Source organism: Lissotriton helveticus, chromosome 8 (assembly GCF_964261635.1).
Source record: "Lissotriton helveticus chromosome 8, aLisHel1.1, whole genome shotgun sequence".
Classification (NCBI taxonomy): domain Eukaryota; kingdom Metazoa; phylum Chordata; class Amphibia; order Caudata; family Salamandridae; genus Lissotriton; species Lissotriton helveticus.
In genome coordinates this window covers 992270514-992294739 of record NC_136069.1, presented here as the reverse complement: position 1 = coordinate 992294739, position 24226 = coordinate 992270514, and the positions used below count along the sequence as shown (strand labels likewise).

At 42.1% G+C, this 24226-nt stretch overlaps 1 protein-coding gene and 1 long non-coding RNA gene across 3 annotated transcripts in view; one reads left to right on the top strand and one right to left on the bottom strand.

Annotated features, from left to right (window-relative positions):
- Positions 1-8890, bottom strand: part of LOC144773048 (uncharacterized) — a 245211-nt gene extending 236321 nt beyond the window's left edge. The window contains exons 1-2 of the long non-coding RNA XR_013599909.1: positions 8799-8890; positions 8112-8189 (exon numbers count right to left, since the gene is read on the bottom strand). This is a non-coding gene — a long non-coding RNA (uncharacterized LOC144773048). The remainder of the gene's footprint in view (positions 1-8111; positions 8190-8798) is intronic.
- Positions 8891-8969: 79 nt separating this feature from the next.
- Positions 8970-24226, top strand: part of TOMM70 (translocase of outer mitochondrial membrane 70) — a 500420-nt gene continuing 485163 nt past the window's right edge. The window contains exons 1-2 of one of the 2 annotated variants that reach the window (XM_078657830.1): positions 8970-9021; positions 17910-18004. In XM_078657830.1, the coding sequence (XP_078513956.1) occupies positions 17924-18004 (81 nt within the window). In that variant the 5' untranslated portion in view covers positions 8970-9021; positions 17910-17923. Of the gene's footprint in view, positions 9022-9464; positions 9581-17909; positions 18005-24226 lie in introns of those variants that run through there. The other variant, XM_078657831.1, reaches the window with a different exon arrangement.

The window sequence follows — 24226 nt, the reverse complement described above, 5'->3', positions numbered from 1 at the left end:
TTTGGTGGCAGAGTGGGCTAAAGAACGGTGATGGATTAAACCCAGATCTGTTGACTGGGTGTGAGTGTTTGATTGGTTCAGATGTTCCGTCCATCACCACCCCCTTTTGTACCACTTTGTTCGCCATAAGTTGGCAGGGTATGCTCAGACGTGAGTCCCATGCTCACCTTGCCACTGGATTCAAGCAAGCCGGGCTGAAGACGGCTGAAATACCAGAAACCGGTCCTCGGAAGCTTGTTTCCGGTCCAGGGAAGGCATGGTTTGGCAGTTCGGGCTAGACTGTTCCCATGAGGCACAGGGTCAGACTGATTTGCATATGGCCATGTCTGAACTGGGGTGGCAGAGTGGGCTAAAGAACGGTGATGGATTAAACCCAGAACTGTTGACTGGGTGTGAGTGTTTGATTGGTTCAGATGCTCCGTCCATCACCACCCCCTTTTGTACCACTTTGTTCGCCATAAGTTGGCAGGGTATGCTCAGACGTGAGTCCCATGCTCACCTTGCCACTGGATTCAAGCAAGCCGGGCTGAAGACGGCTGAAATACCAGAAACCGATCCTCGGAAGCTTGTTTCCGGTCCAGGGAAGGCATGGCTTGGCAGTTCGGGCTGGACTGTTCCCATGAGGCACAGGGTCAGACTGATTTGCATATGGCCATGTCTGAACTGGGGTGGCAGAGTGGGCTAAAGAACGGTGATGGATTAAACCCAGATCTGTTGACTGGGTGTGAGTGTTTGATTGGTTCAGATGCTCCGTCCATCACCACCCCCTTTTGTACCACTTTGTTCACCATAAGTTGGCAGGGTATGCTCAGACATGAGTCCCTTGCTCACCTTGCCACTGGATTCAAGCAAGCCGGGCTGAAGACGGCTGAAATGCCAGAAACCGGTCCTCGGAAGCTTGTTTCCGGTCCAGGGAAGACATGGCTTGGCAGTTCGGGCTGGACTGTTCCCATGAGGCACAGGGTCAGACTGATTTACATATGGCCATGTCTGAACTGGGGTGGCAGAGTGGGCTAAAGAACGGTGATGGATTAAACCCAGATCTGTTGACTGGGCGTGAGTGTTTGATTGGTTCAGATGCTCCGTCCATCACCACCCACTTTTGTACCACTTTGTTAGCCATAAGTTGGCAGGGTATGCTCAGACGTGAGTCCCTGGCTCACCTTGCCACTGGATTCAAGCAAGCCGGGCTGAAGACGGCTGAAATGCCAGAAACCGGTCCTCGGAAGCTTGTTTCCGGTCCAGGGAAGGCATGGCTTGGCAGTTCGAGCTGGACTGTTCCCATGAGGCACAGGGTCAGACTGATTTGCATATGGCCATGTCTGAACTGGGGTGGCAGAGTGGGCTAAAGAACGGTGATGGATTAAACCCAGATCTGTTGACTGGGTGTGAGTGTTTAATTGGTTCAGATGCTCCGTCCATCACCACCCCCTTTTGTGCCACTATGAACTCCAGACCAATAAGCGAGGAGCGCCGGACAGTCCCAGAACATGTGGTGAAAGGATAAGGATGCGGCAGGCATGGGACACCTGGGGCACGTAAAGGGCGTGTCTGGTTAATACTGTTGGAGCTTCTCGGACGCCAAATAGGCGCGATGTAGTATGTGAAGTTGGATGCTTTTAAAACGATAGTTACGGTACACTTTTTTGGGGAATTCTAACGCCCGGTCCCATTCCCTATCGTGGAGGGGGTCTCTGGAATTCAGCTTCCCATTTTTCCCTAAGGGGTGTGAGGGTAATTGGGTTCAGAGCCCACACCGCTTTGTAGATCCGAGTAACCAGGTGACGTTCCGGGCCCATCTTCAGTAATGTGCCTGGCCTCTGGGGAACCCCACCAACGGGCGGCAGGACAGGAGAGTACATGGGCGCCTCGCGGTTCAGTCGATGTATGCGTGACAGACAGGCTCGGGCTACCGTCATCTGGAGAGTACATCTATGTCAACCTAACCATGTATTTTTCATCACAATAACAGAGAAGCAAGGGAACATCAGCTTAACATCGCGCCTGATAACATTACCAAAACCCGTCTACCTCGGGGAGCATTTCCACTATTGGCCCAGAACTGTTGTGTGTTTTCGCGCTGCTGCACAGGCCTTTGTGCGTGGCATGGTTTTTTTTGTGCAAGTGATTTAGCATAAATGTTCATGCCTCTGGTGAGTCATTTCACTTAGTAGTGGGGCCTCTGCACCTCGCCAATGACGCGCCACATCCCTCTTTGCAACCAGTAATGCAACAAGCATGCCAGCATGGCGCGGGCCACGCAAGGTAACCAATACCCCCGTAGGATTATATTAGAGTCTGGAACTATTTCATGTCCAATTATATTCACTAGGACAACCATTCCAAGATTTAGAGGTGTCTTCTGTCAAAATATACACAGGCTTTGCCCGCAAGGTGCGTTATTCCCCAGGTTATTGTGGATTAGAAGTACAATGGCACTCAAAAACATAGCTGCCAATTTTCCAGGTCCATGCGTGATGTTCTGCTCCAGTCCAGGTTTTTAACTATGAATTCTGGAACTTATATTCTTGTCTTATAATTGTATAAACAAAACTACTGGTCCTAGAATTCAAAGAAAAACCCGGGTCAGGAGCAGCCCATCACCAATGGCCGGAAAAACTAGGCAGGCTGCGTAAAGAGCGACTTACATGGCATATGTCCGTGCTCTTTTGTGGGATATTCTATCTAATGTGTACTACAGGATATTTAAATGTGAAATGCCATGGTGGAAAATGTTTTGGATTTTCAATTGAATGTATCTACATAACGCAAACCTAGCTCGAAGGAAACATAGCGCTGAAGGTGTTTACAGTAAATGACATAATCACAGTAGGTCAGGCCCAGTGATTCAGAGACCAAAGCAGGACCTATGCATCACTATAAAAGTCCAGATATTGCTTACTGCCACGCAAACAAAGCCAACGAGCAAAATAAAAGGAACAACAATCTTAGTGATTTGACACAATATATGCAACAATGTATAGACAGATTTTGTCCACTCCACCTGGGTGTATGGACATCAATTTACCAACATGTTAGGGGTAAAGGAAGTGACATCACACACCCTATGACACTACACACATCAAAAGAAGTGACAGCTTATACCTTTGACCCTCAATATCCCTAGGAAGTGATGTCACTTGATCTTAACCCAGGTGATATTAAAATAATTGACATTGATTTAGTTCCATAATACCTTTGTGATTAACATAAAAGCACTACACAAATGTCTGTTTTGGATACACAAATATTAAGGTGCTGACATAATCTACAAGAGTGGCGGAGTGTAATACGGTACTTGGCCTAAACTATAGTGAGCAAATCGAATGAGCCAGACTTCTTCTGGGAGGGTTTTGAGTGGCTTAACTTCTGAGAAAACGTAGAAAAATGAGATCCAGTAGTGTATTTTAAAGCTCAAGTTTCACATAAATTGCTAACAAGCCATGGGCTCTGAAAGGGCACTTGTCAAATATATAAGTCCTGCCATGGTGTGCCAATCCAATGAAACCTGACGCTCCCCAGGAGTCAACCTGATTGTTTCCAAAATGTGCTATAGGTGCACCCATATGCCGAAAATAACCTCTATTGTGCCTGGGCTAGTATTTTGTCATGGGTGCCCCCTTATGGTAACAATTACATACAGTATACCAGTCTCATAATTTTGCTATACATATACCAAGAGTGATCATTGTGCCTTATGTTATGGCTGTCTTCCTCCTAAATACCATGTGTCCTCCTTTGGATAAGTATCACCTCCAGTGTACAAGTGACAACATTTTGCCACGGGTACACCTAATGTCAAGAATTACATTACATCTAGTACACCAGTACCAGTATTTTACCATGGGTGTGCATTATTCCAAGAATTACCTCCAGTATGGCAGTGCCAATATTTTGCCATAGATGTCCTACATGTCAATTATTACCTCTACTCTTCCATTGACCGTATTTTGTCACAGGCTCCTGTCATGTTAAGAATTGTCTCAATAAGTCATTCTCAGTAGTTTGCCATGCACCAAAGGCAGACTCAATCATAAGACCACATTCTCACTCATTTAAATTGGGCAACCCACAGTCCTCACCTACTCACTGTCACTCAGTCAATCTCACTTACTTTAACTCAATCTTGCTTTCACTCACTGGTTCTCACTCATTCACACGCTCATTCTTACTCTGATTCACTCAAACTTACTCACACTGACTTGCACTCACTCTTAATTTCACTCCCTCTCGCTCATTCTGACTCACTCATACTCACTGACATTCAGTCTCATTTTTCTTCTCAATCACTGTTTGTCACTGACTGTAACTATCCCTCTGACACACATGCTCATATACAAACGTACACGCTGACACATAAACAGTCTGCCTCGCACACAAACACACTCTCACCCGCAAGCATTCTCACAACAAACCTTTAACATTTTTACTTACCTCAGTTGACAGAGTAGGCTCCAATACACATCTTGATGCTCCATTTCTATTACACTAATAGTGAATATTATACAAATATTAACTGTTAGTATTATAAGAAATGGGCTAAAAACAGGGAGGGCGAAGACGCAGGTTTTCTTGGCACTGATGTTGTCACCTCAGAGGCTTGAGATCACAAAGACAGTGCCAGGGCTTGCAAGCGGTAAGCCAGACGTCGAAATTGGGACCCCAGGCTACCCCTAAATGACGTCCATGCCTGGGTGTAAGAAAGAGTTTAATTATGAGCAGCGATTTACGCCCCAAGCCCCACACATGCTACCCAAAGTCTCGCCAAGGCAGATGAAGCCAGGTCACAGGTGAGCGAGTTTTGGCATGAACAAGCTCAAAGCCCATGCCTGACTGACACCTATCCAAGCAAGCCTAAATATATACATATACATACATACATACATGCATACATATACACATACATACATACTACATACATACATACAGACAGACATATATACATACATACATGCATACATATATACATACATACATACATACATACTACATACATACATACATGCATACAGGCATACATATATACATACATGCATACATATATACATACATGCATACATGCATACATACATACCTACATACATACATACATACATACATACATACATACATACATACATACATACATAGTGTATTACTCCCACTCTCCTTACCGGGCATGGAAGTGATGCTCTCCGTTCATTGAGGATGCGTGTTTGGCGCTTCCTGTTAGCTCTTCCATGTTTGTCACTGGCCTCAATTCCATTGTGGCCCCAGTAGCTGCTCATCCATTTTGCAAAGTGCACATCATCGTCCTCCTCATAATCCATGTACTGTGGCTTTCTGTTCCGTTGGGCGTCCCAACAGGAAAGGAGGCGGGCAGATGAAAAGTGCAAGTATAGCACGTTGTCAAATATGGCCGACGCCAGGCAAGATGAGAAACCTTAGCTTCGAACCCGAGCTCGCTAGGGTAAACCAAAGCAATTCAAACAACTGAACTTTATAACTCAGCCATGTGTAACCTATTTAGCTTGTGGTTCGGGTTCTGGCAGTGTGCTCTTTTAATCTTTCCACTGCATTGACATCCGTGTCGCCCAGCCCAGGGGGTGCAAAGCCTTTCATAGATTTTACTGGCCGGTGCATCTAGTTGTCAATAAATGCAGCTTTGCAGACAAGAACATGCCTTAAAGCTATTGTTCGTGCCATCATTTAAAAAGGGATTGTTAATGAGAAAAAATAGAATGAGTGTATTGATTATTGCCAGAAGCAGGCAAGGCACCTTTGCCACGAAAGTCGAAAATACTTCATGGGAGAGGTTTTCACAGTATCTGTATTATCCGAATACCATATATAGAAATAGTATATGCAGCATATCAAACTATTTGTTTGCTATAAAAAATGAACTCCATTGTAGACAGACAATTAGACAAACCGAGCCTGGCATATATTTATGTCGGTCAGTTCGAAGAGCACGTCGTCTATTATTCCACCAATCCCTTCCAGAGGAATTTACGCCTCTGGAAGAGGTATATAGACGACGTACTCTGCATTTGGACAGGAACTCAAGAGGAACTGTTGTTGTTCCTTGACTGGCTGAACCAGCAGGACACCAGCCTTAAATTCACTTGGACTTACAGTCACAACACGGCAATATATCTAGATCTTGTGAGAGAAGTTAAGAACGATGTCATCACTACCCATGTTCACCAAAAGCCCACTGACCGGAATTCCCTGCTCTGTATGATTCTTTCCACCCCAGGGCATTGAAAGATAATCTCCCTGTAGGGCAGTTTTTTGCGGTACAGGAGGAACTGTTCCTCAACTGAGCAGCCAGCCCATGAAGATATTTGCATAGGCTGGGGAAAATTTGGAGCCCATCGCCACACCCTGTTTTTGTTTGAACCATTCCCCATTACATAAAAAGAAATTGTTTGTCAAAATTATTTCTGTCATAGTTAGTAACATATGTGTATGTTCCCATTGGGTTGCAGATTTTTTAGATAGAAAGTGGCTAAGAGCCTTGAGTCCTAATTCATTTTGAATACTGGTGTACAGGGATACCACGCCAAGAGTGACGAGTATCATACCAGTATCCCATTTAATGTCACTCAAAATGTTGAGTATATGTCGTGTATCAACAATTTTGACAGAATAGCCAGGGAAATACGGCATTCCGAAACATTTTCCATAAGCATTGGGAAGGAAATATATATAATACAGGAGGGGAACATCAATAAGGTAGGATTTTGTTCCAACTTCTTACAAAAACATAGCTATTGACTGTAGCCTAACTTCATGACATTGAGCGAATGAATTATTTCCTCTTGGTTTTCAGGACTGATCCTGACTTTTGAGAAGGTATCAGCATCTTACTGGATGCATATTTCTTTTTTACTGGGAGCACTTGGGTTGTACAAAATAATAATGAACACGGAGGTAAATAAGGGTCTAGAGCACGAGAACAGACACCTTAAGCAACTATGTACGACTTCGCATACTGTTGTTTTATAACTCATTAAAATATGTCAATGTTATGCTTTAAAAAATAGCCGGGATGGCTACAATGCACCAATGTTGATTTACAGTCTTGACACGGTCTGCATGAAAACGGTGGAAGGTTTTATTAACGACATGTGACAAACCATTACAAATATACGTTTTCTGTATTATTTCCAGCCTTGACGAAGCCGTAGGTGTCTTGAACCTAGGCGAAACGCGTTGGCGCAAGGAGTGGATCTTGTGAAATAAAAGATTTCTATTATAATACTGTTATTTTGCAGTGAAAATTTGGACTTACAATTTGCAATTGCATTTAATTTCATGTGTGCTCCGAGATCGTGTTTTTTGTAACTTCAACCTTAGTTGAAAATTAAGGGAGGAGGGGTGTTGTCTCCCGAAACTCTTGGATGCACCAGTAAACCAATCAGGATATCAAGATTTATATGTGGAATTCTATATGAGCGCCATTTACCCATAACACCCGAAAGTGTATATGTTCCTCAACTGAGGTCTACATGGAACAATCACAGGGCCTAGGGGCGAAGTTAAAACAGAGAAACTATCCCCCTAGGGTGATAAAACAAGCCAAAAAAAGAGCCTTGAACACCCCGCGTAGTGCCCTTCTGGAGAAACATGTGAAAGAATAGGATGACTGTGTTCCAGTAGTTATGACCTTTGACCCATTGGCAACTAAGATTAGACAGTCTATTCGTAAACACTGGACCTTACTTTCTAATAAAGAATTTGTCATGCCACCCCGAGGTTCACCTTTAAGAGGTCTAGCAACCTCAAGGACAAACTTGTTCATACCCGTGCACTATCTGTACCTAAAGGGAAAGACACCACCATCCCCAAGGGACATTTCCCATGTGGAACCTGTTCTGTCTGTCCTCTTATAAAAAAGACCTTGAGTGTGACATTAACATCAGGGAGGGAGTGGTACTTGAATCATTTCAGCAATTGTAATACCACAAATGTGATGTACAGATTGCTTTGTGAATGCGGTCTCCAATATATAGGCCTCCCGTCTAGAAAAATCAAGACAAGAATGCAGGAACACCTTAGCATGATAAGATCCGGAAACTTGCAAAAAAATTAGTACAACACTGCTACACAACAAAACACAGTTTTACCTGGGTAGTCTTGGAGAAAGTGCTAGGCAATCCCCACAATGTAGATAAGATCCTCCTGTCCAAAGAAGCGCGATGGATCTATCAAGAAAAAAGTGATCAGCAGGGGTTAAACGAGATTATTGAATGGAATAAGGTTGGTTAAATTATCAGGAGCATTAGCAGGATTGCTTGAGATGTGCCTTGGTAGCAGCTTTTGGGGACTTTGTTTGTCCTGTCTGTATAATTCTCTCCTTGTTAACCTCTTTTCCCATAACTAAAACAATGTGCGTCTTCCTCAATTTAGGAGCTTTAGTACTGGAAGACGAATGTCTTTGTGGAAATGTAATTAAGTATGATAAATGTAAAATCACTTATGTAATGGCCAGAAAAATCGCAATTTTGGCAGAAAAATACGCCATTTTGTAAAACACCTGATATTTCACGCTCAGGTTGACAATAAAGTTTGCTGATTTTTGAACCAGCAATGAATGTCGATTATACCATAGTGTAAAGCAAAAACAATATAAATCAATATGATTGGCATTCATTTTGTTTCCTTATGTGCTGTTATGGTTTATTTCCAACTTTTTTTGAGAGATGGCTAAATTGTGAGCATAATATTTTAAATATTTTGGGTATTTTATTAAACCATAATATTTGTCAACATTTTCTTGACAATGACTTTTTAATTGATGATCTCTATTACACCTGCTATTTGAAAATAAGTCTGGCCGATAAGCGATCCCCGTTTTGTAAAGATAATGATAAGACATTGTCTGTGAGGAAGTAATACAACTCCCAATTCAAAACTGCGGCCGTAATAGACGCGGTTCACGTTTGCACGTGACCGCGTCTACAAACTGTTTTTAAACCGCCCGTGACGGGTAGGGAGACGCAGGACGAGACAGCGCGCTCCGTGAGGCCTTTACCGGTGAGGTGTAGGGGGCTGAATCTATGCAAGGGCTTTTGCTGCACATAAGGCGATCGCGGTGCTCAAGTTTTGTTTAATCTGGTTCAGGCATGTGTACTCTGCTGCTTGTGCAACTTTAGGTGTGAGAACAATGAGTGTGGGCATAGCGTGAATCTTTGAAAAGTATGTACTCCATCTTGGAAGGATGTAGCCCTACCATGACGATAACAGCTGGGGGGCAATATTGACAAGTAATGTTACACTGCTAGAGATATGTATCTTACACTATGACAAAAGACAGTGGTAGATGGGGAGCTTCTCATTTTAGATAAATAAGAAAATGCGATGCACAGCGGTTTTTTATTTTTAATTGATTGAGATCAGGAATCACCAAACTGTAGATTCGGCTCTCTGATATATAACGTATGAGCATATAATATATATATGTTTATTCCCTCTACGGTGTACAGATTGACATTACGAAGGAAAGGTTAATTGGCAAGGAGGACTCACAATAGGAGTTTTGGATGACTTAAGTGTCCCCTCGCAAGCTGGTATGAAAGACACAAGCTGTGTGAGGGTAACTAGAGATTTTTCTTACAAATGAAAACTTTGTTTTTTTATGAAGGCAGGCAGCCCTTTTTTAACACAGTGGTGCGCTTTTTCCATTGACAGTCCTTGTAGAACGGTGTGTCCAACTGGGTTGCTGTGACCAGGTGACTAGCCCTGAAGAAATTGCCAAAGAAAGCAAGCAATGAAACATGTTGGCATGTGAAAATTGGTATGCATGAATAGCAACCATTGCACATTTTTAATTTGACAGTTCACTCCTAGTAAATAATAAAGTAGTTGTGTGAAAGGTGTGCCTGTCAATTTTCATTACACTCTGTCACTATCATTGAGTGAACTTTCTTGTCACTGTATCACTTTCACATATTTTGTTTGGACACTCTTTTTCCTCTCCTTTTTTTACGACAAAGTAACCCTCGATGATGAGAAAAGTGGGCTTATCTGGTGAGTACCTGCCAGTTACCCCTTGGGTTGTTCGCCCATGAGGGGTTACTTTGTCTCCACACTTTTTTCACAAATAGGTGGGGGGTTCTTCTTACCAAGAAGCTTCTTGATGCACTGGATAAATTGTAAAGTATTGTAATTCAGGCATCGCCGTTCCCTCTGGTGGACTGTCAGTGGATTAAGGGCAATTGTTTTAAGTGATAGGCAAGAGAGCGTTGCAAACAAACCACGAAAAAAGAAGACTGTTTTGTGACTTGATAGTAATGTAATATGTACACTTCGCAGAGTATATAACCAAAGCGACTATCTGACTCCATGTGAAAATATTGTTGCCTTAACAGAATGTTTTTTTTTGTGTTGTTGTCTTGTGAGTGGAGGGCAACCCGTATTCTCTTTTTCCCTCTGGACTCCTTTTTGATGATATTCGCTTTTCTTAACTCTACTGCAATCCACAGCAGCATAACAACCAAACAGCAGCAAAGTCAAGAGATCTGTGTTAGACCTGTCAGCCTTACATCTGAACCACAGAATAATAATAATAATAATCCATATTTGTAAAGCGCACAATCACCCGTAAGGGTCTCTAGGCGCTGGGGGCCGTCGGGAAGATTAAGCAAGCTATTGCCCAGAGTCACATGGTGCTGGGCTAACCTGCCGCCGGAGCCGGGGATCGAACCGTGATCCCCAGATTCCAGCGTCAGTCGCCCTGACCGCGGCGCCACACCTCTCCCCCAGAAGGCAATCAACAACTGCTACTGTGGGGATAGTAGAGGTGCGGTTGCCGGGGGCCACTGTTAAACACAGTTTGGCCCAATGCGATGATCAACGGCCTTCTGTGTGTCCATATACCTGATAGTCTTGGCAGGAAAGCCCAACACCACTACCATCGTGACTAATCCAGACCTGAATGAATATGATGTAAAATTGATTGGTGAGTTGCCCAACTGTTTGGTGGTATGTGTACATATGTTTAGCAATAGTTTTGGGTGCTTAGCATGGAGCTTAAGATCCCAAAAATGTTCTGGCCAGCATGGTACACAAGGGCTTCCTCTAGATGCACCCGATCCTACTTTCCTCTGATCCGTCTGGGCCTTACTTCTCTTTCTGTCCGTCGTTGCGCAGGAGTTCAGTGTTCCTCCACTCAATAACCCCTTGCACATCCAGTCTGGACCCCACCACCAACTGAGAGATCCTAAAGGCCCAAAGAAGTCTATTGTAATGGTGTGGTGGACATCTTCTGGTAACGAGGACATTTAAAGAGGTGGTGGTTTTGATTTTTGCAAACGCTTTGGTACTGGTAACATTCTTTGTCTGTGCCCTCCACCAGTTGATCCTGCCCTGGGAACCATACACCATCACATAGCGCTCTGTTCATCACTAATATTTTCCTATGTCCTTCACGCACAAGGTCCACGACGTTTGATTTTAGATGCTTGGGAATTATTATTAGAGTGTCTCTAAATACTAAGCACCTCTGACCACTGGAAGTTCTTCATATATTTGCTTGAATGCTAATGTCTTTCAAATTTGCTTTGTGTTCGAGTGAGCTTTCGTCAATGTGTCTCCATTGTCCATTTTGCGTCAGTCTTTTCATTTCAGTCAGGGTTTGGTCGCTTGAGTGACTTCCTCAATTATGTCTAAGGCCATTGATGGTGGGGTTGGGTGCCTCATTACAATGTTCAGGTACTCTTCACTGATGATGGTGTGCTTTTAATGTGAGTGGGTGGTGAGATAAGAAATCTGCTGGGTTGTTGTCCCTCCCAGGTTTGTCTCAAATGGGGCATAAGTACTCTTGAAGTTGTATTCCACATCGCTTAATTCTTGTGACATTTTTGCTAGTGGGGGTATCCAAATATCTTGAGCGCTTGGTGTTTGGTCATTAGTTCAAGTATTTTTCCGTAAATTAAGAGGTTATAGTATTCACATGCCAAACACAAGGATATGATGAACGGAGCACTGAAACTTTTCAGACATTCATCCCTAGTCACAGATCTGGGTTGAATCCATCATCATTCTTTAGCTCACTTCGCCACCTCAGTTCAGACCCAGCTATATGCAAATCAGTCTTGCCCTGTGCCTCATGGGAACAGTCCAGCCCGAACTGCCAAGCCAGGTCTTACCTGAACTGGAACGATGCATCCTGGGACCGGTTTCTAGGTAACACCCTTCATCAGCCAGGCTAGCTTGAATCCAGCGGCAAAGTGAGCAAGTCCAGCCCGAAATTGCCCCGACCTTGTCTACCCTGAACCAGAAACAAGCATTCTGGGACCGGTTTCTGGGTAACACCCTTCATCAGCCAGGCTAGCTTGAATCCAGTGGCAAAGTGAGCAAGGGACCCACATCTGGGCATACCCTGCCAACTTAGGGTGAACAAAGCAAACACAAGGAGATGTTGTATGAAGCGCTGAAACTTTTCAGACACTCACCCCCAGTCACAGATCTGGGTTGAATTCATCATCATTCTTTAGCTCACTTCGCCACCTCGATTCCGACCCAGCCATATGCAAATCAATATTGACCCTGTGCCTCATGGGAACAGTCCATCCCGAACTGCCAAGCCAGGTCTTCCCTGAACAAGCATTCTGGGACTGGTTTCTGGGTAACACCCTTCATCAGACATGCTAGGTTAAATCCAGTGGCAAAGTGAGCAAGGGACCCACGTTGCCACTGGATTCAAGCTAGCCTGGCTGATGAAGGGTGTTACCCAGAAACCGGTCCCGGGATGCTTGTTTCCGGTTCAGGGAAGACCTGGCTTGGCAATTCGGGGTGGACTGTTCCCATGAGGCACAGGGTCAAGACTGATTTGCATATAGTTGGGTCTGAACTGAGGTGGCGAAGTGAGCTAAAGAATGATGATGGATTCAACCCAGATCCGTGACTGGGGGTGAGTGTCTGAAAAGTTTCAGCGCTCCGTCCAGCATCTCCTTGTGTTTGCTTTGTAGTATTCACATGCCCAGACTACAACCAGGCCTTCTTTATCTGCCTACAATTAGGATCTTTCAATATCTGACAAACTGTGGCTAGCATAGAATACAGTGCATCATTCCTCGTCCTGTCGACACTGTTCCAAGATAGCTCCTAAGCCCACTCTGGTATCCACTGCCAGCTCCATATGCCATGTTGGGTCAAAGTATGCCACCTTAGTCGTATCACTGACTCTCCTTTTGATTTGTTTGAATGCTGGGTAATATGTAAGGGTGGGCGTAGTTCGTGAAGTAGCTCTACGCGAAGCTATGCGAAGTGCACTTCGCACTACGTGAACTTCACGTAGCACTACGCAAGCTGCGTAGTAGCATGTTCGCACTGTGCAAGATGCGTTTTCAATGATTGCACAGTGCGGACAAGCATCCAGCACTGTGCAATCATTGAAAACGGCATCCTGCACAGTGCGAGCTGTAGTTTTCTGCTGCTCGAGTAGATTTTTACTCGAGCGGCAGCTTTCTCAACGCGAACTGGTAGTTTCTCATTGCGAGCGGCCGCGAGCATGCGCAACCACTCGCAATGAGAAACCTGACCTCTCCGCGTTGAGAATCTCGCCGGGATGTCATTTTGCTTGCTAGCGGTCGCGAACATGACGTTGAGGACCGCGAACAAGCAAAAAATGACTGCTGCACTTCGCTACGCTGCACTACGCGTGTTCGCACTGTGCTACATGCAGCTCGCGTAGTGCGAAGTTGCGCAAACTTCGCAAACTACGCGAGCGTAGCGTAGTGCTTCGCCCAGGGTTAGTAATATGCTGACATTCATTCAAACTGGTGTCATTGACTCGTTAGTTCCTGTACAGCTGCTGATTGTCGCATAATGCTTTATGTATCATCCAGAATAGCTTGCCATTCCTAGGAATGACCTCATATCACCTAGGTCTTTGGCGGCAGGCATCGCACTGATCACTTTAATTTTTTCTTGGTCTGGTCTCATGTTGCGGTTTAAGAAAATGTGCCAGTAGAATTTTAGCTAAGTCTTGTGAAATTCACACTTCTCCAGGTTTAGGGTTCAAATGGCTTTTTGGAGCACTGTGCAGGCTTTTTCCAGGCCTTAGTTGTGTCCTTCTGTTCTAAGCACTAAAACATATCTTTTGTTTAGTTCATTTACGACTGGGCTGATGACACATTGGATGGCATCCTGCAATTTCTGCTGCTGACAGCACACAAAGGATAAGCCATTTGTAGCGAAATAACCCTAAGTGTGTGGTGAATGTGGTGATGCAGCTTGGTTGTTCATGTAGTTTTAACTGGCGGTACCCCTTCTTGATGTCCAGCATAGAGAACATCTATGTTCCATTGGGAAATGCGATAAATATAAAAAAAATTCAAAAGCAATTATTTTGAAAAAGTTGGGCATCTTGGCAGGGAAATATAAGTCAATGGACCCAGCTATCACAACACATTTTAGGGAATTACTTCAATTTAATTAATGGTATTGCTACTTCATTAATGTGATTTATCTAATCAGTGAAGAGGTGCTAGGTGTGACGGCACAATGAAAGTGGAAACAAGTGATAAAATAGTGCAACACATGTACAGTATGCATGACACAAAATAGTCTTAACCAACAGGACAATCATTTAGAATAGGCAACCATAAAATGACACAAATCAAAATGGGTTTCTCAAAAGTTCCATCATTAATGAAAAAATGATTAAGGTATGACAGTCGACGTTTTGACCCCAAGAAGTAATTTAACAGGGTCTTCTTCTGGACAGAAGTAGCAACTTGAAAAGAGATAGGAATTGTCAGAATAGAGCAAAGAAATTGACTAAAGGAATAATCCTTAGGATGAAAGGCATTGTCCTGCTCACCTGACAAAATATAAGTCAATGCCTAAAGCATAAGAAACCATCAATGTCCTACATGGATTGCCTATACAAAGAGAAAAACTGATTGGTTCCCACAGGTGCATATCACTAGGAATAAGAATTAATTAGAGCTCATGAATCTACATGCACAGTCTGAGATAGGTGTTAATTAATAAGAGAACCATGCAGATGCAAAAGCATAAACTGTTTACCAAAGGCGAGCGGGAATAAATCCTCCCTGCAACTTAAGAGGACAATAAGGGTAGCGTAAAAAGAACCGCCATTGCAATTTCCAAAAAATAAGCGTGAACAAAACAGTGAGGTCATGGTAAGGCAAATGGCACAGTGATCCCAAATACAAGGAGAGTTACTAAAGGGTTCATACCTATGTGCGCAAGTCACAGCTCCTAGATCTGTAAGATCAACCTCTACTTCGGATTACAGAACACAATCAGGCCAAGGTAAATGTAAGACTCATAGAAAGAGGACTGGGAATGTTGGAATGTACATAAAAGGGATCATACCAAACACTCCAGACAAAGGCAGCCGGCATAAACACTAAAACAGTGCGCCCGAGTGAGAACTACATATTATACATGATTGATCTTGTTTTCAGAAAAAAGGGGACTTGATCAAGTCAACATAAGAATACGAAAAATAAAGAGCGGACTGAAAGCGAGTCCCAGGTTAAAAGGACAGGATGGGTGACATCCTGAAAGCAGTGTGAATCAATGAGAAATAAATCTAGCCTCTTTGACGTACATTGTGAAAATATAATATCCAGGCTAAAGTATATGTGACATGACCATACTAAAAGAGAGAATGTGGTTGGGGGCGTGGCTTTGGCGCCGATGGAGATGGCGGCTGGCTGATCTTGCTCCGGACCGAGATCTAGGCAACAAACGAGGAACAGCGGATTTAGACTTCTGCAGCAACTTTGGGGCATATTCTCTGCCATTGAAATGCCTGCTGTACCAAAGGACACTATTTTCCTGCCACGGTGAGCCTGCAAACTACAGAAATTTATCTTTGATTTGCGGCTCGCTCCATGTGTGGACCGCAGCCGCCATCTTGTGTTTCTCGCTGATTTGTTTCAGCACGACAACCAGCGCCCTAAAGCTATGCTGCTTAGCCTGCAATGAATGTAACTTTTAAGAGGATGACAGAGGCCAGGTAATTTCTTCAGTATATATGCCTCCCGCATTTTGAAATTTAATTTTGCTCAGTGACACGCGTCATTTATAAAAACACAAACGCCATTTTGTGTTCTCTGCTCTATCTGCCTCAGCGCGGCAACCAGCACCCTAAAGGTAAGCCGCTTTGCCTGCAATGCTTGCAATTTCTTTGTGCATGATAGGGGCCAGCCAATTTCGAAAGTAGTTATGCCTCCAGTATCTTGAAATTAAACTCTGCTTTATGAAGTGTTTCAATTATTAAATGCGACCACCATTTTATGTTCTCTGCATTATCTGAACTTAAGTGACAGTTCTCTGCATAGTAACTCTGCCTGAACACTACTTGGCTGTATTCTGACTATTCAATGGCCCTCCTTATGCCTGCCTTATGTCACAATTACTTTTGGGTAATATCACTCCTCATGGAATGACTCTATGCGCTTTATTTTGTATTACTTGATTCTACATTATATTCATGAGTGAAGGCTTTTCACATATGATCTGCCTCAGTGTAACTCTGCTGGTTATTCTCCTAATTTACGTTCCTCTCCCTGAATTCTAACTTTATGAAGGTGTGTTCATTTTTAACAATATGCTTTGAACTGCTTTATTTACTTGCTGCACCACAGCCTTCACACGCTTGTTCAACTGGGATGATGTACCGATTGAGTTTGTTTCACATTTGCTTATCTCGTGAGACAGCATCTTAATGACTGAGTCAGGCTCCTCATATTCTGAGTGCTTTTCTCGTTGACAACATTCTTATCCCTGTTCTCTCCAGCGAACAGCAATTTTGACCGTGACTGCACGTTTTATTCTATGCTCTCTACAAAGCCTCTTTTTGTGGCTCCCAATCTTTTAATATATACAGCTACATGGAGCCTTCTTCTTCGGATCAGAAAAACACTTCAACAAGTATGACTTCCTCTCGTAAAGATCCTAATCCGGTCACTCCTATTAAGCGCAATAGGAAGGATTCTAATTCTCCTACCAAGTCACCACCATCTATAACGATGGAAGATCTTATGGAGGAGATAAAGATACTGAAACCATTTGTTATTGACGCTAATGCCACCCTTCATAGATTGGACGAGAAGTGGTCTAACTTGGACTCCAGAGTGTCAGCTGTGGAATAATGCATCAGCGATACTCAGGATGTGACACCTCAAGTTGCAGCTATGTCTAAGGAGATTGTTCTCCTTAATGCGCAAACAGAAGATTTGAAAAATTGAAACAGACGCAACAATTTTCGTATTAATGCTATTCCGGAAGCAGAGGAGGGGTCTGATATGCTGGCCTTCTTAAACTCATTCATTCCCAAGATTGTTGGTCTCAAAGATGGCACAACTCTTAATTTACAACATGCCCATTGTGTTGGCCCCAAAACTGGAGGTTTACCTTCTTCATCGTTAGTCAGTCGTCCTAGAGGAATTATTGTTTTATTTCTGGAATACACTGAATTGTTAATGGTTTTTACAGCGGCAAAGTCAAGAAAACAGATGTTGTGGTCTGGTCAAAAAGTTTTCTTCTCTCAAGATGTGTCCTGTGCTACTGCAGCTCATCGCAAGGAATTCCTTTCACTTCGCCTGGCTCTTCAATCAATCAATGCCAGATATGGTTTGGTTCATCCTTGCTTCTTCAAGGTTACCTATAAAGAGAGGTCCTACTCCTTTGATCATCCTGAAGACTTGAGACAGTTTATCTCTCGCCATAACGGGGAAGAGATGGATTTTTGAGGGTCTTGAAACTTGTTGATCCGTTATGTAATCTGTTTTTCAGTTTAATGTTTTTATTTTAATGTTCTGATGTTCATCATTTTTCATGGTGATGTCATTCAAGTTTCGCTGTTGTTCTTTGTTATTAGGGCCTGCTAACCCTTTCCGTGGCCATTTCCTATAGTAATTGTTCTCTGTTTCTTCTTGTAGTTGCTCTCCATTTTATGCTGACCCATTCCCAGATGTCTTCCTCCTTCCTGCCCCCTCCTCCTGTGCCCAAGGTTCACTGTTACTCCTCATATCTGGTAAGTGTTTAGTCTTTCATTGCTATTTTGGTGATGTTGTTCGATTGTTTCATTTAAATTTATGTAGTTGGTTACTTCCTATTTGTTATTATATATTTGTTCTCTTCTTTTCTCGTTATTTTTTCTATCTAGAAAATTCATTTGATCTCAGTCTCCGGGGTGGTTTTGCCATCTGTCCTCTACTGCAGCTCCCCGCTCCTGATGTCATTTACTTTACTCTGGATATTTATTCCATTCTTCTTGACAGAAGCCTCTCGGCTGCTAGTCAAGTGTTCTTTTTCTATCTTATATTCCTCTTACTCTTTCATTCTTTCCTCTTTGTTCTTTTTCCTCTTCTTATTCTCTCCTTTACTCTTTCCTTCCTATCCTCTGGTTTTACTTGTTTTTCTTCGCTCTTGTTTTCTTTATTTGAATGTATCTTCACTGTTTACTACTCTTTTTTCCCCCTTTAAGGTTATCATTGTGTATCTTTTTCCCTTTACATGCATTAGTTTTAATATCTTTAGATGCCTTTATAAAAAAAAATTGCGTGTGTCTTCACCATTTCTTACTCTTCTCTTTGCAATCCTTCTTTTCCCCCCTTTTTATACTCCTTTTTATGCTCATCTGCTTGTTTTCTACTGCATTATCCTTACAGTTTTTGGTTTTCTGCATATTCATTTTACAGTTTTATTGAATTTAGTAATGCTCTTGTTAGTATTAATGCCTTTGCCTTGCAATGAATGATAATGTTTGGATCATCTCGTGGAATGTTAAGGGATTACGCAACCTGGTTAAAAAGCAATGTGTACTTACTCATCTTTCTAAGCTACAATTTAAAATTGCAATGTTACAAGACACATCTTAATGACAATGATGTTAATTCCCTTAAAAAGCAATGGGTATTTCATGTTTATAGTTCCCCATCTAAAGACAGGAAAAATGGAGTGGTGATATTTTTTCATAAATCCCTGTCCCTTACAATAGAAAAAGAAGAGAAGGATGAAAATGGGCGTTGGCTTCTTCTTCATACTATTATTAATGGATCCCATATTTCTTTGCTTAATGTTTACGGCCCCACTGGCATTGATTCACAATTTTGGCAATCCTTGTCACTCACCCTTCATGCATGCTCTGATTCTAATATCATACTGGGCGGTGATTGTAATCAGGTCATAGACCCTTTCACGGACAGGAAATCCTCTTCTAAGTATATTCCTAATAAAACGCAAAAGACTTTTTCTTGGACTATCCGTGCAAGGTGCCTGGTTGACGCTTGGAGGATATATAATCCTGACAGTCTAGAATATACATTTTATTCCCCCACTCATAACTCCACCTCTAGAATTGATTATATTTTTCTAAGTCCACAACTTCTTCCCAACCTACTGCATGCAGAGATTGGCTCTATTCTTATTTCCGATCACGCCCCTGTGTTGATTAGTCTTGATCTTTCTTCCTTACCCTCTAAGTCTTGTCGTTGGCATTTTAATAATTACCTTCTTAAAGATTCTTCTTTTCTTGGATGCTTTAAAGATTTTGTTTCCAAATTCTTTCTTCTCAATGCTAGTCCAGATATGCCCTTTCATACTCTTTGAGATGCGTTCAAGCCAATAGCCAGAGGCTTCATTATAGACTACGTAGCTGGTAAAAGGAAACAATACCGTAGTGAATCAGCTGCTATGCTATCCTCTATTAAGGAACTGGAACATGCATATTTTTCTTCTAAAAATACTGACCTCAAGACTTTGATTCAAGCAAAACTTGACTTTAATAGGAAGTCTACGGAAGAAGCCTCGGGGACGTTATTGAAAATTAACTCTAAATTCTACGGAGGACGTAATTGAGCAGGTAAATTACTGGCGAACTACTTGAAGATTAAATCCCAAAGTTCGAGAATAGTCAAAATTATTGATGATCAAGATATTCCTCACATAGACGAAGAGATACTGAATTGTTTCACAGAATTCTATAAGCACCTTAATACTCCAAAATCTTCTCCTTCAGATGCAGATCTGGACTCTTTTTTTAACTCATTACCCCCTCGCTCTTCCCCTCTTCCAGATTTTTCTGTTTTGAAAAAAGATATATCTCTTTCTGAGATTAAATTGGCTTTATCTATGTTGCCTAAAGATGAGGCCCCTAATCTTGATGGTCTCACTGCTGAATACTATTCCTGCTTTGCTCCCATTCTTCTGCCCAATCTTTTATCTCTTTTTCAACATTTTGTTTGTAATGGTGAAGCTCGAGGTTCTTTTCTCGAGGCTATGATTTGTTTAATTCCCAAAAAAGGTAAAGATCCGTCCCGATGAGCCACTTATCGTCCTATATCATTGATTAATCTTGATTGCAAATTATTTGCCAAGGTGTTAGCCCTTCGCATTAATCAGGTACTACCTGATTTGATTGGTCTAGAGCAAACGGGCTTTGCTAAGGGTAGGACTATTGCTGAGAATTCCAGAACTTTCCTTAACATTATCCATCTTGCATCTTGCATCTAAGCTGCTATAACCCTTGATAACCCTTGATGCAGAGAAAGCTTTTGACCGCGTTAATTGGCTCTTCATGATATGTGCCCTTAAATGGCATGGTTTTGGAACCTCTATTCTGTCTCCTATTACTTTGCTATATTCTTTTCCAACCACTTCAGTTTTTGCCAATGTCTCTCAATACTCTTATTTTCCTTTACAACGGGGTACCCGTCAGGGATTTCCTCTTTCTCCATTACTTTTTATCCTCTCCCTTGAATCATTTCTTCATTCCTTATGGCACTCGTCCACCTTCCGAGGTTTTCAGCACAAATCTATTGAAATTAAATGTACTGCTTATGCGGATGATATTATTTTATATGTTTCTGATCCTTCTACATCTTTACCTGCTTTACTGCACTTCTTTCTTCCGATGCCGCCTTGTCCGGTTATAAGCGGAATTTTTCCAAATCTGAAGTGCTTCCTTTAAACAAGTATTGTTTAAGGAACATGTTTGAAGGAATTGATTTTAAATGGAGCACTACTAATATTATTTGCTTCCATTGGTAAAACGATTCAATTTAATTTGGGTGAGGTTCTCTTTAAAGTTAACAAAATGATGGTAGATGGTCCCCACTTTTTTTGTCATAGTGGGGCAGACTGGCCACAATTAAAATTATGTTGCTCCCCGTGATCAACTTTTATTTGTCCATGTTACCAGTGAAACTTCCATTGAATTTTTTTAAAACACTTAATGGAGCTTTGAGTAAATTTCTTTGGAACAGTCAGAAAAGCTCGTATTTCATAGGCCCTTCTCTCTGCTCCTAAGGATCGGGGAGGTGTTCACTTTCCCAATTTCCAACAGTATCACTCCTCCTTTTTAAATCGTCAAGTATTGCCGTATTTATCCTCTACGGAAAGAACTCTAATTTCTGTCTGGCATAGACTGGAGGATTCTTTGATTTCCCCCTTTCCTTTGCCTTTGTTTTCTAGTTTTACCCACCCCCTAGCTCTTTTAACTATCCAACAATTTCAAAATTCATTTCAACTTATCATCTCATTAAATGTAAATCTCACAGCTCGTTGCAGATATTTCTAGACTCTCCTCTCTGGCACAACACATCTATTAAGCTGTCAAACCGTACTATTTTTTGGAAAGCCTGGGCTGCCAAAAGGATCTTCCTGGTTAAACATCTAATACAGGACTCCCATATTCTCTCCCTACAAGAAGTTCAATCCTCTTTTGATCTGCCTACTTCCTCATTACATAGATATAATTTGTTACGATTGCTCTTGCTGGATCAGCTTTCTCTCCTCTCCGGATCTCCCCTCCGTTCTCAGGACCCCCTGTTTCAAGCTTTATCCACTTCCCCCTCTATTCGAGCCTCTCATATTTACAGATACCTTCATTTTTCCTCTCCCAGCCGTCCTAAAAGTAAAGTTGAGCTTTTATGGAAAACTGATTTACAACACACAATTTCTGTTAATACATGGAACTCTATCTGGACACGCATACATCACACCTCATGTACTGCTAGTACAACCCAGACTCTTCATTATTTTTATCAAAGGCTATTTTTAACTCCATTAACACTCTTCAAATATAACCCAACCTATTCTCCGAACTGTTGGTCATGTCACAATACCCCATGATCTTTAATGCATTCCTTTTTTCTTTGCCCTAGTATCACCAGGTTTTGGTCTAAAGTGTGTGATTCAGTTTCCTCCATATGTTCTGTTGAATTCCCCATTGATATTTACGCCATATTTTTGGGAAGTAACTCAGCAAACTGGTTTGGATCTCGCAAGGTTGGCATGTTTGTGGACTTGTTAATCGCTATTGCTTTTATGGTAATCACATCTAATTGGAAGGATGCCTCCAAGGTTTCGTTCTCTGCCTGTTGGAATCTTCTTTGCTACCATCATAGGCTGGATAGAGGTTCAGCTAACACTTCTCAACAACTTATTCATAAGGACGCCTTTTGGTCTCCACTTACCAATTATTTATCCTCATCTGCAAGGTGTAATCATGATAGCTCCTTTGTTTATCAACCACTGTGAGTTATTATTTTGTTTCTAAGAATCAATATGTTTATTGTATTGTTGTAATTTTAATATGATACTTGATGAAGATACTACTCTACCTTTTTTTCCCTTTTTCTCTGCTTTCTTTTCTCTCTTCTTCCCTCCCTTATTCTTCTTTTCTTTCTCTCGTTCTTCTGTTTCTTTCCTCTCCTCTGAAAAATTATAAAATGCTACTTTGCTTTTAGGTACAATTTTTTACTATGGCTTTTCTTCTCTGGAATATCTTTATATTACTGGTGATTTATTGTTTTCTTTATTCCTCTTTATTAGATATATAGTTCGTTACTTTTTGCTTTCTCCTTATAAGTAGTGTTGTATATCATACCTATGCTCTTAAATACTTTAATAAAGCTCTTTAAACTTTAAAACAAGAGAGAATACAGTTAATTCACAGACCCCTAATGTGGAAAATTGACAACAAGAAGTCTGTGATATGTCTCATAGTGACAGCAACTAGAACCTGAGGTCAATAGAGTGGATAAGAGCATAATGGGTATATAGTAAAAAACAAACATGCATAAAACGACATTGAAAAATGCAAAAATGTTAGGGTATAAAACGGAGAAACATGTTGACAACATCAAGTTGAAAAGCCAATAAATATAGTTAATCTGGTAACTAGACTATACTTTTGAAAGTTGACACAATTCATCATTTACATTGAGACCTCTATCCATAGATTTCAAACGTTCAATCCATCTGTGTTCATGAGGCATCAGTTTCTCTTGATTGTTGCCCCCTTTTGTATTCTGTGTGGGCATCTCTAACACCTGCCACTTTGTCAACGAGTGAATGTCCATGTTGTTTGCAATGTTCAACAAGAGAGGCTCCAATGGTCCCACAGTGGATCCCACTGCGTTGCTGAAGTATCCGTGCTTTGACCTTCTGTGGCGTCTGCCTGGCATCAATTACTCAACTTAAATTGCAGTTGGAAATGGCACACAATTCAATCTTCACATGTTCGTGTTCAACCCTCTTCGTTTCAGAACTAAATTTACAAGCCATACATTAGCCACATTTAAAATGACTCTTTATGGGTGAAAGGCCTCACTGTGATTGTATAAATGGGGTATAACGGAAAGGGAGATTGGCCCTAACTACCTTATTCCTGATATCCTGCCTTCTTTTGTTATGTTATGTTATGTTACAAAGGTCTTCTATAGCGCGCGGCTACTCCTAGGAGTGTCCCGGCGCTTTGTACTACATGACCTAGAAAGGGACAAACGGAACATAACAGAAAGATAAAAACAAGAAAGTCACGATTCCAGACAGGGCAGGAGGTCTCTAGCAGGTAAAGAGCCAAGTTTTTAAGCCCTTCCTGAACGCAAGTAGATGAGGCATGGAACGCAGGGACAGAGGTAAGGAGTTCCACAGCTGCGGAGCTAACAGCCTAAATGACCGTCCTCCAATGCGGGCTTTTTTTTATTCGGGGGACTCCCGCAAAGAAGAGGGACTCCGATCTCAGGGATCGTGCCGGGTGGTAAAAAGCCAGCCTCCTTTACAGGTATTGAGCTCCCATGGCATGTAGAGCTTTGTATGCCAGCGTCAAAGCCTTGAATGCTATCCGTTTCCGGATGGGGAGTCAATGTAGAGCTTGCAATAGGCTAGAGGCACTGGCCCGTCTATGGAGGCCAAAGATGGCTCGCGCGGCAGCATTCTGGGCCACCTGTAGACGTTGTAATAGGTAGTC